General features: G+C 48.0%; 4 protein-coding genes across 4 annotated transcripts; 2 read left to right on the top strand and 2 right to left on the bottom strand.

Annotated features, from left to right (window-relative positions):
• Positions 1–5848: 5848 nt before the first annotated feature.
• Positions 5849–7009, top strand: N7496_011257 (uncharacterized protein; the record flags this gene model as incomplete). The annotated part of the gene is made up of 1 exon (XM_056704170.1): positions 5849–7009. One exon carries the CDS (start codon positions 5849–5851, stop codon positions 7007–7009), a length of 1161 nt encoding a protein of 386 aa, XP_056550130.1.
• Positions 7010–9286: 2277 nt separating this feature from the next.
• N7496_011256 (uncharacterized protein) lies at positions 9287–10333 on the bottom strand (the record flags this gene model as incomplete). The annotated part of the gene is made up of 2 exons (XM_056704169.1): positions 9287–9728; positions 9831–10333. The coding sequence occupies 2 exons, from the start codon at positions 10331–10333 to the stop codon at positions 9287–9289; spliced, it is 945 nt and encodes a 314-aa protein (XP_056550129.1).
• Positions 10334–10335: 2 nt separating this feature from the next.
• Positions 10336–10745, bottom strand: N7496_011255 (Zn(II)2Cys6 transcription factor domain-containing protein; the record flags this gene model as incomplete). Its single annotated transcript, XM_056704168.1, has 2 exons — positions 10336–10509; positions 10677–10745. 2 exons carry the CDS (start codon positions 10743–10745, stop codon positions 10336–10338), a joined length of 243 nt encoding a protein of 80 aa, XP_056550128.1.
• A 611-nt stretch (positions 10746–11356) lies between these two features.
• Positions 11357–14941, top strand: N7496_011254 (ankyrin repeat-containing protein; the record flags this gene model as incomplete). The annotated part of the gene is made up of 2 exons (XM_056704167.1): positions 11357–11745; positions 11812–14941. 2 exons carry the CDS (start codon positions 11357–11359, stop codon positions 14939–14941), a joined length of 3519 nt encoding a protein of 1172 aa, XP_056550127.1.
• Between the last annotated feature and the right edge of the window lie 1197 nt (positions 14942–16138).

Genomic DNA, 16138 nt, shown 5'->3' with positions numbered 1-16138 from the left:
CGACAAAAAAAGTGCGACCGCCTCTTCCTACTCTATAGTTACCTGCGGGGTCTACGTGAATAGGGTCAAAGGCCTAAGCTGATAAATCCCAGGATTGACATCCGTGGGGTGTTGGGGTCGAAAACTAACATTATTAATAATGGTTTTGGAGTAGTCGCGTGGCACAGGCATCCTCGTGCAGTACTCTCGCCAGTGTCGAAGCCTATCAAACCGCCCCGCTTTGCCTATCATTTCCCAGGAGGATGCCTACCTGCCGAGCTCCCGATTAACGCAATCCCGTCAGGCTCAAGCATACGGTGCCCTGAAAACGGCGATTGTGCTCCCCTGGGCGCCGAATTACTACGGGTTAAAGATTCAAAATGCGGACCGGGCGTAGGTACTTTCCAAGCAGAACTAGAAACAAGGAATCAGTTGAGATGACTTCCATATCGCCGGCGCCCAGAGGTTGATATTCATTTACCCTCATTAAGCCTTGTTAAGCCTTATCTTTTGCCTCATTTTCGATACTCTGGGCTGATTGACTTAAATTAATGCTCATGTAGCTCAAGCACCACTTGGAATGTGTATCGATCTCGCTATCAGTTGTTATCGATTTATACCTAGATTCTAGTGCCGAAGTTACGCTGCCAAAAGCGGGAATAGATCAGAGTTCGGTTCAATTCCCTTCATCGGGATGGCTATATTGCATGGTCTAGGTCACTTCCATATATATTTAAGATGATTATTTTGAGCCTAACTTTCGCAGTTGCCCATTTCTCTATGAGTGACCCAAAAAAAAAGATGAAAAAGATATTGGCGCTGCCCGGAATCGAACCGGGGCTGGCACGGCCACAACGTGACGTCATACCACCTGGAGGTAGATAGGTTAGAATTTGGTTGGCTGATGCTGCTGAAAGCAGGTATACTCACTAGACCACAGCACCCGAATTGCTGAAATTGAAGTCTCTAGACTGATTCTAGGATCAGGTATTTCACAAGAGTAGGTAACTATAGACCACTTACGAGTTAGATACGACAACTTTCATGTGGATAGTTTATTAATATATAAATTACTAGCGGAGTGCGGAGGAGAGATAGAGAAATATTAATATGCTTCTATATACTACGACAAAAAAAAGACAATGCCCGGTAAAGCCATCGCAGATGCAAGCATGGTCGATACTCAGGACCTGGAATCCAAAATATATCTTCAACTCCAGGGCTGAGGCTTAGGTACGTAGTTCCGCGGTAGCAGCTATAACCGAAGTGTATGAATACAAAGCAACCCAGTCCGAAAGATAAGATAGAGCGCCACCATGTAAACAATGGAGAACGTACTACAAGTAAAACCAAGTACCACCCTCCAGGTGGGTTATCTATCCCATCCCAGTACATAGAGGATGACGGGGACAGCAAATGTGAGACCATACTGGAAGAGCCGTACAAGGGCTCCCTTCGTGCATCAAGTGACCTATGCAGTATTTGAATATTTCCCTCTGTAGATACGCGGATTACCCAGGGCATGAGACCGGGAAAGAGGCATGCGCATAGCCCACAATTGCGGTCGCCAATATGCCGAGAACGAGCAAAAATACAATACTTAGGTTCTCAATCTAACGTCTATTAAATGGCGTCTCGGAAATTTCCCTCTAGTAAAATCATCCATTAGTTACCAGCTCTAAGTAACTAGACCTGATGCAGTTCAAAGTAGGTCAAGCGATGTAGGTGGTGCAGTCATATCACTTACCTCAGACATCTCACGTGAGCTACCTAGATAATACGATATCACTCTCCAGAGTGAGGTGTCATCAAACCGATTGATAATGTCAAAAAATTGGTCTCAATCCAACAATCAGGTGCTGTGGTCCAGTTGGTCAAGACGCTTCGTTGTGGAGCAATATTCGTATTCCGAAGTAGCCCCGGTTCGAATCCGGGCAGCGCCACGTATCATTTCTTTTTGTTTTTTGGTGCTCCTCCATGATTGTAGTAGCGTGGGGACATGGTTTTCATATGGTTGTAAACCTTCATTTTGCTTTTGACTCTCACGAGATTCTTGTCTACGGAAGTACACCAGAGAGTCATTGCCAAGAGTACATAATTCATCCTCATAACCCGCTCGTTCTGTCTTGCATGGTGAAGTTACCTTCTTGTCATAGACCTAAAGCTCTACTGGTCTGTCCGAGACTAACTCCATTACCCCACGACGAAAAACAACAATAATTACTCCGTGAGTGCCCCGTGTTACAAAAAGACTAGAGAAAAAAGGGCCCATCTCCACATCCCAAGATTGTATCGAAGTTGAAGAATGAAGAGAGAGAGAAGGAACAGCATGATACTAGAGCATCCTGGTAAGCAATTGTTATCTCCCCTTCTTATCTATCTAGTCTAGACAAACCATGCCTAGGTTATTGCTATATCCAGCGGCATAGAACACTCGGGTTGAACGAATGGCTATATTCGATCGAGATTACCACTTTTTGCTATGTAATGGTTACATCTGGCGAGCTATCTCTCCTTCGATCGCTATATCATCCTCCTTCTATTCACCTACGCTTATTGGAATGCCGTGAGCTACGTTTCATTTCCACCAATTACCGAAGTAGCCACAGGGAACCTGTACATGGCGTAGTATTGATAGTACCTACTAGCCTACATTTACCTAGCTGGTCACAGATAGGTTCAGAAATGACTACATCTCAAGGGCAAAAAAAGAGATCCATAAAGTTAAATAGACAATCTAATATTGACAAAAAGATAAGTGGCGCTGCCCGGATTCGAACCGGGGCTACTTCGGAATACGAATATTGCTCCACAACGAAGCGTCTTGACCAACTGGACCACAGCACCTGTGTATTGGTATGTAACATAAACTTGTGCAAGAAGAGGGGATAGGAAACTTCTTGTATGTTTACATATCGCTGGGTGGACCAACCTATGCGCCGTTCTACTGACCAACTTTTCCAAAATAAGGCGAAAAAGGCCCAGCTCATCGAGCAGGGTGGTATATTCGACCATTAAGCTATTTCATCTAGAAACCTTCTATCTAGCCATCAGTCAATTGTCATGCACCTGACACACTCTCTTTTAGACCTTCACTTCAGAGACTACGCAGTTGAGGATATGCGTCATGAAGCAGTCTTTTCACCGAATTATATATATATGGCTTCGCTGAACCGACAGAAAATAGAATAACCTCCAGTCTCCGTATGATACCGTTTATGAAATGGGAATTGCGATAGATTGTTATCGACGTGCCTGGAATATATCTGTGTAGCAGTCAATTACTGTATGGTTCAAGGTTATAAAGATCATAAAGACACCGTTGTGTATAAGGAAGCTCAGTATAATCCGAAATTTCTTCAGATCACGGTGAAATAAACGCGAAACCTATCTCTCTTTAAACAGGGCAGTCCATGAGACGGGTTTCTCTTTATATACTGTGATCAACTGAAGTTGACTACTGTTAACAAAGTCGAGGTAAACTTGCTGATTCCAGACGTATTATTTACAATAATAATGTAAGTCTCTACACCTCCGAGTTATTATAGCTACCAGAGCTCCATGTTGCCACTCCATTCATTCTTTTTTTCTCTCCCTCCCTGGTACTAAGTGAGTGCCCTAGTCATTCATGGTGAGTTCTTTCATTTCAAATGTAATTAGCTACTGCCTCATCTTTCCTCATTTCCGGGAGAGATCTTATAACTATAAGATGAACTATAGAGAATGAATAATTTAACAAACTTACTGTATAGGGTACTAGTAAGCCCCCGTCATTACCACCCAACGATATACCCTTCATCATCTTGAATTTTAATTAAGCGGATTATCAACCCAAAAGAGCGATCGAGTGACAGGATCAGGATCCAAAGCTGCCGCCGCTCTGTCAGCAATTCGGGTGCTGTGGTCTAGTGAGTATACCTGCCTTCAGCAGCATCAGCCAACCAAATTCTAACCTATCTACCTCCAGGTGGTATGACGTCACGTTGTGGCCGTGCCAGCCCCGGTTCGATTCCGGGCAGCGCCAATATCTTTTTTGATTTCCAAAGTTCGCTGACATTGCTTTCTTTTTTTCAAAGCCACAATGGAGCGGAGTCTACAGGTGCCCTGGATTTATTACAACGGTGGTCCTTAATCCACCATGCGACATGCTTCAATCAATATATCCTCGGTACATTCGACATTATGAATGCAACAGGGTACCCCGACTAGATCCTAAAACGAGCACCAGTGTTATCCGACCACGAATTCTCACTAGTATGCGTTATATATTTCGCATTCCCGATAATGTGTACTGTCCCACCAATTAACAAATAAAAATTTTCTCTGGAGGAACATGGCTTTCTCCTAAAAACGCTTACCATGCCTCAGCAGCGGTATATCGTCTAAGAAAAATTGCGAATTATCGTGCGGGGAGTTGAAAGATACGGACGTCAAAAATGCGACCTACTATAACTACACCAAAACTCGATTACTAACGCTCTATCCCACATCAAAATAACCATGAGCGTAGCCCAGAGGATTCGCCAAGATATTCAATCTCATATGGCAGCATGGGGGACCGAAAAGCCATTTGGAAAACTTCCATTGGAGTCGCTGATACTCGGATCTAGATCAGAATGGAGGGAATCCGAAGCATGAAGGATGGACAGGAAGCCGTCCGCAGTCGCCAGCTACGTTATTACGTAGATGCCCCCGCCTGTTTGAGAAACCAACAAGGCATCGACATAATTAAGTACACAGATGCTTCGCAAGGCGCTAGCCCATGACGCGTAAGTCGTCAGCGCACAGGAAACAGGAATCACAAAACCCGGACAAAGAAATAAGATTAATGGCACCTCGAAATCCTTCATAGCACTACATTATAAGACAACACTAGGTAGTCCCAATCAGGAACACCACAAGGATATACCGGAAATCATACATTCAACATTTGCATAATCTTTGCCAAGCCCCTAGACATGCACATCCCTATACATAAGCGCTTCTCGCGGATGCCTAGTGATTAATGAGCAGCGGAAATGCAATCTACTAATCCTCCACTCGTCCCAGCACCGAGATAAACACGGCCTAGCCACCCTATAGTTACGGTAGTATCTGTTGTAGCTCTAAGTCAGAAGAGTGACACGTAATACTAACGGGTATAGCCGAGGATGACACAAAGGGACTCTGTGAGGAAATATGTTTGAGTTCTGCATACATTAAGGGCTTGGCAAAGGTTATGCAAATGTTAAATCCCTGAGGGGTTGCCTTATCATGTAGTGCCATGGACGATTTCGAAGTGCCCTTAATCTTATCCAATATACCGAATAGGGGCGATAGTGGTCTTGTTACGGATACGGTCTTCTTAATGCATTAATCAACAGTACAATCGCCTTGGCAAGATCCTTCGTTGCTATCCTTGAGTCATGCACCAGAAACAGCTGAGAGGGAGCCTGGGGTAAGCAAGCAAACAGATGGACGGGAAAAAGGCGCGTTATTCCGAGAAACACGTGCGTCGCCTAATTATTGCTTGTTGTTATCTTCACACTCCTCACTTTCGTTAGATGACAACGGCCTACCACTTTTATTCAGTATCTATATGGCCTGGAACATCCACCTGGGCCAGAGACTGGCCAGACAAAGCAGCACATACAAGCTGTCAAACTCTCCGACGCACTCGTCAACTGGTCAGGTGTTTAGTTATTGTCATTGCGGCACCAGATTCTCATATTATTCTCCGCAGGTCCAAAATCCCCACGTCGCCAAGGACACGATGATGCCACTCCTACCACCGACAAGGAAGAGGTCAAGCTCAGCCCCTCGCAGCACGAATTACCACGCACGTACCCATGAAGCCACGAATCTTAAAAACAGACAAGATTATTGCGATATGGCCACAGTGTACCCTCCGAGGATCAACAAAAAAGCGGTTTTCGACAAGTTGCGACTTGAGCTCAAGGTACACCACATTGATGTTTCCGAAATGGTGCTAGAGCGGTTCAGCTTGATTCTCCCAGGCACAGATGCCTCACAGGAACAATTGAAGGTCCTCCAAACTTTTCTTGTGCAGCCTATGCTAGTCACAAATGAAGAACTCAAACAGATTATGCGCCTTGAGCCCTCGAATGCGGTACCTAGCTTCAAGAAAAATGTCTTATCCCGAGAACATGCATTTTATATGCGCTCCTGGTCCATGACACCGATACAACTTTACGATATTTCCAAGCATCTACAGGAAGAAGGCAGAACTTTCCCGGAGCTAGATGAGTGGAAATTCATCAGTTTCATGGCCGGGACGCGAAATGTCACTGTGCGATACATTGGAAGCACAAATTGTACGACAACTGTCTCCAGACGATTTGCGGATGATACGAACAATAAGTCCAGAAACAGTCTCCTCGGTGCTTTCCAAAGCTGTCTGGAAGAGGGTTATCCCTTCATCTCACAAAGGGCAGAAATCCACTTGCTTCCAGACATATCATTCGATATTTTGGGCAGTGGAAACCATATTGGCAACCAGCTGAACTCGGATGATACAGAAAGTCTCCTCATTCAGCTGTTTGGGTGCCGCTCTCTCTTGAATCTGCAGCTTGGAGGGCATTATATAAGGTATCTGCCAAGAGAAGAAGATGAGACCATTTTTGAGAGTCTCCACACCAGATACATTCGAAGAATCATGAGTGAAGGCAGTCAATTTCCCGACAACAAATGGTCAAGCATCAAGAATCAATTTGCCGCAGTTTTTGCCGAAAAATTGAGCCTGGATAGAGTTGTGAGCAGAGCTGCCAAGGGAGCTCTTGAAAACCAAGCGAAGCCGCACCAGTACCTCGGAACGACCATCGCTGTGTTCGTTGGCGAAGAGCTCACCGATAGCCACCTACAAGCCGGATGTTCGTTTTTTGACGGGAACAGTAAGTCTAGCAGGCTTGTCGGGAATTTGGTCCACCGCATAAAACACATAGAAGAACGAAACTTCATTGGGGATAACATGCTGCGACTGGGAAAATTATCCAAAGCCTTTCCATTTATCAATGTCATCGAAATACTATGATGATATCAAGGCTCTCGATTTACTCTCTGTCTACTTCCGATGTACGCGGCCAATAATCGTGGTAACCCTTGGAAAGGTAGCTGCCAGCGCTATGATCTTCAAGTTATCCAAAATCAGTGCAAAATCGCGACTTATCAAGTCATTCTTGATGCTCGGTGCGGAAAAATTGCAAATTTGCAGTTATGGATCGGACAATAATGAAGCAATCATTCACATTCCCCTGGAACATCCTGGAAGTCACCAGTATGGGCCTCGGTCTTCGGCTAAGCTACGCTTCTATTACATATCCCTGCAATTTGCTTTCTTCGTTGCATCCTGCGCAACTGACGTCATCGACAAATATTCAAAATACACACAGAGACCGTTGCGTCGGGATTTATGCACTCAAATCCTGGCCCATGTTGAGGAAGAACTAAAAAGTGATGCTGGTAATGATTTTCGAACTAACATGATTCAGGCCAGCAGGGCCGCTCAGTCCACTCAAAAGCCAGATAAGCAACTTCAAACCGAGTTGTTCAAACAGCTTGCAATTAGAAGTTTGAAATGGCACGAAATAAATGTAGCGCAGACAGCATTGCACGGCTCCACTACACGCATCAACAAGCCCGCCAGCATAGAGGAACTCCGCCCCTCTGACTTCTACACGACTGCAATATTTGGCAAGTCAAATGGCATAGAAATACTCGATGAACAGACTTTTGCTCACATCTCATCATTTGGCTTGGCCGTTGGAGAAGCATATTCAAAGGAAAGATGGCAAGACTTGAATATGGTTTGGGACTGTGCTCACAAAGAGCTGCACTGGTCAATTCCACATTCGGAAGAGAAATGGCATATCTGGATGGAACAGTTTCTCTCTCTCCAGCTCGGTCAGTCATACTTTTTGAGGGCGCTGAGCCAGCTTACAGATGGTGAATACCTCGAAGTCCTCATTAGCTACTGTCAAAAAAAGCGCTGGTATCCTACAATTCCCATTGAGCAATATGCGAAAGGTGCTTTGTCCGAAGGTGTCATAAAATGTGGCTTTTGGCTCCAGAAAATAGACCTCAGAAAAAGTGGCACTTTGTTTCCCACTCGTTTCTTGACTGCAAAGGACATGCAGGGTTATCCCATTGCGATAAAGGATGATGGGGCTTTCATGCTTCGATGGAGGCATCCGGACGGGACCAAAAAGACACTTTCATTGTGTGCCCGATTTGCAGCCCCAAAAGGAAATCGTGATTCCAGAGCATTATCTTTTACAGAGCATGGGGTTGACATCGTCGATGCAAGTGGAAAAAGACTTCAATCTAATTTGTGGAGCAACGGGACTTCCTAGGCATCAATTCCAAAGTCAGAATTCCATTCGAGACCTTCAGGCCAGCTATTACTCGATCTCTGGACAACTGTTCGTCAAGATTACGGGCATAGAGTTGCAAGAGAAGAAATTGCCCAAAGGAACAAGAATACAAAGGAACAAGAATAGGGATATTCCAGGTCAAAGGCACCTCGCGAGTAACGCCACAAGGGAGCAAATGCTGCGCCAGAACTGCCCCCCGCTTGAAAATGATGCCAACTTCTTGCTGGTGGCGTTTCTGGACGAAAGATTTCCAGATGGTGGTATACTACGCACAGCACCGAAAGCAAAGGTCGAGGATTCAACTGAAGACTTGCAAGCTTTTGTTCAATTTTGCAAGCGACCAGAGTTTTCATCACATCCATATTCTTCTACTTGGGTTGGATTGCTGGACAGGGACACACCACTGGTGGGTTTACTCGGGAAAAACATTCAGGTCTACCGTACCTGTCGGTCTGATCGAAGTAATTGCTGGTCAAAGCATCTTAAAAAGATGGTAGGCGAAGTCAAATTCATCATTGGACCTAAAGACAGCGGGTCTAGCATCACCTAAGTGCTTGAATGTACATGGAAATAAAGCTTCATCCATTTCTTTCCCCTTTCTCTCAAAATAATATACATAGAGTATGTAAATTCTGGGCTAAGATGTTTAGCAAGGAGATTGAAACAAGGTACCCAGCAGATTCCATGAAATATCAAGTTAAGAAGTAGATAGCACACACCAAGACAACGCCTACTATGACCGAAAACGCTTGATCTTTCGGCACGGGAGAAAATGTACGATCCAAGCGTCCACCCGAAGATGGAGAGGGGGGCATCAGTTGAAGTTTGGCTGAAGTGGCATGTCGACATTGAAAAGTTATGGGCATCTCGAATTAGCTGGTGGAGATCATATATGTTCCAATGTAGAGGTGAGTTCCAATTCGTTTTGTAAGTCTATATTACGTGACGATTGACGTATTAATTTCAACGCTGCTTTTAACCCAAGAGATAATGTCTGCCCATTCATCGGGGATCTCTCCAAGTGGATCCAATGTCGCCAGAACTAGCCTGCGCCCCCGGTCACGAACATACCATCGATTACACATCAACCGCAGGGCAACAACATGATGTAGAAAAAGGATACGGGCGGTCCAGTCGCCGCTCTCTAGTAGCGAGATATATGGCTCGGGGATGAAGAGGGGCCATGCGATCACTCCCCCGTGAGGCCCGATTTTGGGCCAAGGTTCTATAGAATTATGTAGGAGCTGCCATATCGCCTGATAGAGCTCTTTCTGGGGGGTTTCGTTCGCCTCAATCGTAGCTTGTAATTTATCGAGTGACTCCATGATGCTTCTATTCACCGTTAGTTTCATGTCCAGGACAATTGGTAAATGAGTCTTACTTGTGCAAATCGAATAATTTCTTGGCGTCATCATCGGAGGAGCTGTTACTTTCATACAGAATTAGCTATATGACCACCCGAGCCTGCAGAATGCCAAGTACCTGTACTGTTCATTATTCTCGAGGCTTTCTTCCGTGTCTGGAAGACAAAGCCAGCCATTCAGCTTTGCGTCGACACCCATTTCATTAAACCGCTCGAAGAGCATGGCAGCCCCTGCTATAAGTCGTCGCCCTTCGAGGACCTCCGAGATAGGATTATTGTTCTGGTTGTCTGGTGAAATTCCAGGAAATCCAGTCGCAAATAAGAAAATCAGCACCGAGGATACGAATGCCGATTCGTAATGCTCAGGGGTGACATCTGGCAGAATTTTGCCCATCCCAGAGCATGCCTGGCTCTGATACCGCACAGCGGCATCCAGCCATGTAATGCGATTTTCTTCTTCGACAGTGGCCAAGTGCAAAGCAGATAGAGCAAGAATGCTGTCTAAAAGATAGGGAAAGGAGGTAGCCATCCGAGGTATGACGATGGACAAGTGATATGCAGAGAGTCCATCTTGGGACAGTGTGTGGCAAGTCGAAGTTAGGTATTGGTGAAAGAGCCTCATCTCTAACATTCGCGTTTGCATTGATTGATCCCCCCCGGTGTTCGAGTGCCACTCTCGGAGCCATCTTGTCCGGATGGCGAGCCATGGGTGCTATCGAGATCACTCTGTGGGGGCGGATAGCTGCACTCTAATCTGCGCTTTCTGCACAGTGTGCACTTGGGAGTCCCCTCATCGCACTGTAAATATGGTCAGATATTTGGTCGCGTGTCAGGATAATAGCTGTGCCCAGGCACCGGGACAATTTATCGCGTTTACTTCAATCAGCCCATACCAACAGCCAGTCGGAACATAGGCAATTAAAGTCTGCGATAACCCTACCAGCGGATAAATAGACGGGACCGACCTTAACATGTCTTCTTTTGCACTCTAAGCATCCCTTTCGGGACTTTGTATGGCTGCGACGAGAAGGCATTGAGGACGGGCGCACACCGCACAATGCGAAGATGAGTGACTCCAGTCAACGTTCCAGACAGCCCCTAATAATATGATACAGGTCCTGTCTGACTGACCGAAATGGGTTCTGATTTACACCCCCGACCTCGGTCCTGGGGGATCTGCACATGATGGAGAAGCCATCCTAATGGAGGTTAAGGTCGGGCGCCCTGGACGTGCTTATGTAATGGCACTGTTTGGATGGACCCTTCCCAACGCGGGGATTGGACCTTCTTTCTTGGCTTACTCCCGAAGGTCCTACGGGGCTCTTTTGACATTTCCAAGTCAGAGACATCTAGGAACAGCAACGACTCAAAAATACAAGATGATTAAAATCCTACGCCCATCCCAATGTGGCTGCCCTTTTAGGATTCCTACTGTAGTTCTGAGACCATGTACAGTGCAAAATTTAGCCCCCACTTCATTAGCTTGGCCTCGTCCTAGACATCCTAGAGCCTCCCGTCATCCTTCTATCTAACGATCTAATCAATCTCCTACACCAGTGTGGTACTCAGCCAGTCTCATCCTTCCTGAACGAAGCTTCCGGAAGGTCCCTTCGATTCCATCGGTACTGGAATTCTATCCACTACCATGGCCTCAAATCCCATTACAGCTGCAGATGTCATCTCTGTTGTCCATGCAGCGGCAGACCTCACCCAAACTAGCTACTCCTATGCCTTAGATGGCGACGGATGGACAGAATATATAGAAGAGGTGTCTGCCTTAATCGCTGTTCTATTTCGAATTGAACATGCAATTCTTGATATGGATATCACAGAGCTTCTGCCATCGCATTCGGATTCCATCGATGGAGATTTCTTGAGCGACATCCATGCCCAGTTAGCCCGTGTCCATTCCAAGTTGCAGATGTTGAATACAGACAATATTGGTTTCCAGATTACGGAGTGGCGGGAAGATATCGAGGCGCTCCGCAAGCTTCAAGCGGCATTTTCCGACCTTCTTTCTTCCTCTGTGATGTGGTATGTGATCAGCTCTCCCTCCAACGCTGTCCTATAGCACTACTAACTACTAGCCATGCATAACAGTGTCTCAAAGACTGAGGTGCCAGAGGTCCAAATTTCTCGGATGGCAGCTACAGAAGGGCTTATTGATATCCAAGAATGGAGCCCATTGTTTGGAGCATGCTTCATCGGTGACCTCGACCGCATCCGACAGCTACTTTCCAGCAACGAGAACTATCACATTCGCACCAAATTCGGTTGGACGGTTCTACACTGGGCCATTATTGGGAAACGCCCAGAGGTTGTTCAAGAAATCTTCGAGCACCATGCGCAGTCCCACGACCTTGTCAATCCCTTTCACCGAATGAAAGCGGCCCAACTGCTATCCTACTCTCAGGCCATTTTTCCTGTGACCCTTGCCAGGAAAGTGCAACACATCGATGTATTCAACTTGGTCGTACAGCACGTAGAGAACCCAAAGAGCACTGTGTTGTTGAACAGGGGTTGGGAACAGGGTAAATCTGATGTCAAAATCCAAGAAGTGCCCATGAACCCGTGGAGATCAATGACCAGGTACGAACGCATCCACCGTTTCCGGATCCAGGCCTTGGTTCCCGGCACTAGACCTATTCCCACGGCAAATCCGAAGGCGATCCAGTCCCGCCCTGTCGAATGGATCAAACGGACATCTAAACTGCTATGTGACGCGATTCGCGACCAGAAGTTCCCCATGGTTCAGATGTTGATCAGAGCAGGCACAGATGTGAATCGCAGTTACGCATTGCATATAGCGTCCTTCCACGAGGACCCTCGTTATGTGAAGACCTTGCTGGCAGGCGGCGCAGACCCACGGGTGATCAATAAGTTGACGGGGCGAACGGCCCTGAGCGAAGCTATTCTCAACGGGTTTGTCGATACCGCCGCGGCTCTCATCGACGGCGGCGCCGATGTGAACCACACACTGTGTCCTCCCAGCAGTGGGGAGCGGGTGGGCTATTTAGAACCGCTTGTTGTCAAGGGATATCGCATCGAGATGAGCAATCAGGGGGCTACATCTTTGATGTTGGCCTGTGGCTTTCACTTCTATTCCAAACGACGCGTGTCTAAAACGGCCGCCATCGGCGCACCGCAGCCCCCGGAAACCGCTCTCGAGCTCTTCCGCCTCTTGCTGGCGCGAGGTGCCGATTCTACCGTGACAGACTCGCTGGGCATGACCGTTCTACATTACGCAGTATTGGAACCATCCCCAGAACTGATCGAACTGCTGGTTGACTCGGGCTGTTCGATCGAGGCGATTGACCGAGAAGGCCGCACTCCGCTCCAATATCTGGCCCTCTGTAACGAAGACGGGTACGAGACTGACAAGCTCGAAAAGGTTGCCCGGTTGCTTTCTGGTCACCAATCCTCTTCGCCGCTGGCCAAGGATCTTCTCAATTACCCGGTCACCAGGGCTGCAGCCTCAGAACAAGACGACCACTCCGAGAACCTCCAACCTCCATTAAAGAAGGCGCGCTCTTCTCACTTGGTACAAGTTGTCCGACGAATGAATCGCATCTCCTATGAAGAGGAGGATGACGAAGCACGCACTCCCATTCTGTCCGCACTGCTGGCGAAACGATGGAAGGTAGTACGCGTATTGGCTGACTTGGGAGCGATCCAACCCTCCAAACTGGACCTGGAAGCGACACCCATTCTCGACCAGGTCATCGAGGCGCTAGAACCCCAGGTCCTTGACTTGATTCTTGCCCAGGGCATTATCCCGTCTGCTGGCTCAATTCTGGCCCTTGTCCGGTCATTCATTTCCCACCGCGTCGATCCAAAGGCAGCTGAGGATACAGATCATATCGATTATACAAAGCTCTGCGCGAAGTTCCATCATATGCTCGCCGCTCTCGCATCAGCCGGAGCTGATATCAACTATCGTGAGACCGCCGAGGAGGCGGCCTCAGGAACGACGCCGGTGGTTCTCGCTGCCACGATTCCTGGATCCCGTCAAATTCTCCCAGCTCTCCTGGCCCTCGGCGGGGATCTCTATGCGCTGTCGACGCAGTACTTTGACGCTCTCCGCGCTGCTGTGGTATATGGAGAGCCCGCGGATCTATCTTTCCTCGTAAATCACGCTCTCCGGCATCCGAATGCCTCGCATTGGTCTCACCAGCTGGCCCAGACCCCAGAGGAAGACAACCTACTGGCGCAGATCTGCAGCTGTCTCGAAGAAGCTGGTCTCCTTGACAGCACCAACCACCACGGCCGCACCCTTCTGCACCTGGCCGCCGAGCAAGACCACACCTCGCTCCTCGTCGCCCTCCTCGCCCACAACGCCAGCCCTAACATCCGAGACCAAGAGGACTATCTCGCGCTCCATCGCGCCGGCTTCGCCAAACACGCCCAAGCATTCACACAGCTCCTCCCCTCCTCCCTCTCCTCCTCCTCCCTCACCGACCTCCTCCTTTCCCCCGTCGACGAAAAAGACCAAGTCAACCTCATCGACCACGCCTTCCTCCACCTCGCCACCCCCCTCATCACTGCCCTCCTCCAACACGGCCTCTCCCCCAACCACACCGTACACCCCCGCCACTCCGACCCCAGGCCCGCCCTCTACCTTGCGACCTCCCGCAACGCCCACGACATCGTTACCCTCCTTCTCGCCTCCGGCGCCGACCCCAACACCCCCGACTCCTTCGGTTGGCGCCCGCTCCACGTCGCCAGCCTCAGCGGCTACTCTGATATCTTCTCAACCCTCCTAACCGCCGGTGCCGACATCCATGCGTGCACCAGGAGCTGGAACACCTCCGCCATCAAACCCACAGGCCTCTACGTCGGCAGCCCCTGGCACGGCACCCCGCTGCATCTCGCCGCTATAGGCGGCCACGTCGACCTCGCCACGGCCCTTCTCGCACGCGGCGCAGATATCCATGCCGAAACCAAGGCCAGCAGTAGCAGGCTGTACTTCGTGCCGGGCCACGGGCCGACCGCGCTGCATCTGGCGTTAGACACGGGCACGTTCTACGGGCGGCCGCACACGGCGGAGGCGGGGCGGGTCCGGGTTGCGGGGATCTTGGTGGGTGCGGGGGCGCGCGCGCGGGGGTTGTTGGGGCAGCCCGGGCTGGCGCGGGCGGTACGGTTGGCGAAGGTGCCAGGGCTGTGGGATGCGCTGCTGGCGATGGAGTTGGAAGGGGAAATGGATGGGGATAGGAACGGAATGGGTATCTGATGTAGAAGCTGTGGGAGGGGGAAGAGTCAGGGTCAGTTGGTGCAGTCCGGTCCAGTCCTGGCCGCCGCACGCACGCGGAGTCGAGAGCAGTTTGTCGTGAGAAGTCGACGGTCCGCCTCAGAATCAGTGGGGTCACTCTACGCATGGATTCAAAGTATGTCAGAATTGAAAGTTTGTATGCGAGGTGGTTAAGGATAATGGAAATTGATCTCGCAGTGGACATAATGAGTGCTAGGTAAAAAAAAGACCTGAGTATCTGAATCTGGCCTGGGTATGGATCGAAATTGACGGAGATATTATCCACTAGAGATCTCCGTTGGCGGATTTCCCTACGGGGGTTTTCAGCGTTTGCTGGTTGCCCTTTTGCTTTGTCTTCGACCTATTAAGGTCTCATAGGTTTGGTTCTTCCTCGTTCTCTCACCGATAGTTCGAACTCGACAATTCCTATTCCTTCCTTGGCTTCTTGTGCATAGATGTAGTTGACATCTTTATATATGGCTCGAGGATGGTAACTGAAAAGTGTAAAAATATTTTAATAGGTCGAAAACACTATCAAGATATAACACCTCTGTGTACTGTAAGGTTGAGGTAAAACATTGAGCAAAAGTCCATTTCCTGAATTGCTGTATTCAGCTAGCTCGGCTATTTTAGATATGGTTGACTACTTCAGATTCATCAGATCTTAGTACACCAAAGACCGCTAAGCGCGTTAAACACATAGAAGAGCAGCTAGAGGATAAGATCTCTCGCATATAACAATCACCCTCTCGTCGCCTACTTCGAAAGCTTATAAAGGCTGCCACTAAACTATCCTATATTGTATTAGAATTAGAGCAGAGACCCGAGGCTTCGGATTATCTATGAGAGGAGCGATTAGCTTATAAGAATTGCTCACAAAAGTCTTCCAATTGACTAGGATAGTCTCTTCAATTTATGAAAGGGACCGGTTAGTATGGAAGGGAAGCTTCACATTGGCCAGTATGTATTATTCCCTAATTGGTTAAATTCAGATATCTAGAGTGGTGTCATAGGTAGCTGAGAGGCTTAACCCCATGGCTCACTATCCTGTATGTAAATTCCTCTAGATTAAATAAACTAAAATCACAATAGCTATATCCTGATGACATAATTTTTCGATAATTGTCAATTGCGTTCCAGGTAAGGAATTGCCTAAGTGTGGCTCGAAGATGCTGCCGA

Source organism: Penicillium cataractarum (genome assembly GCF_028827025.1).
Source record: "Penicillium cataractarum strain IBT 29864 chromosome Unknown utg000009l, whole genome shotgun sequence".
Taxonomy (NCBI): domain Eukaryota; kingdom Fungi; phylum Ascomycota; class Eurotiomycetes; order Eurotiales; family Aspergillaceae; genus Penicillium; species Penicillium cataractarum.
This window is presented reverse-complemented; position numbering and strand designations above follow the sequence as displayed.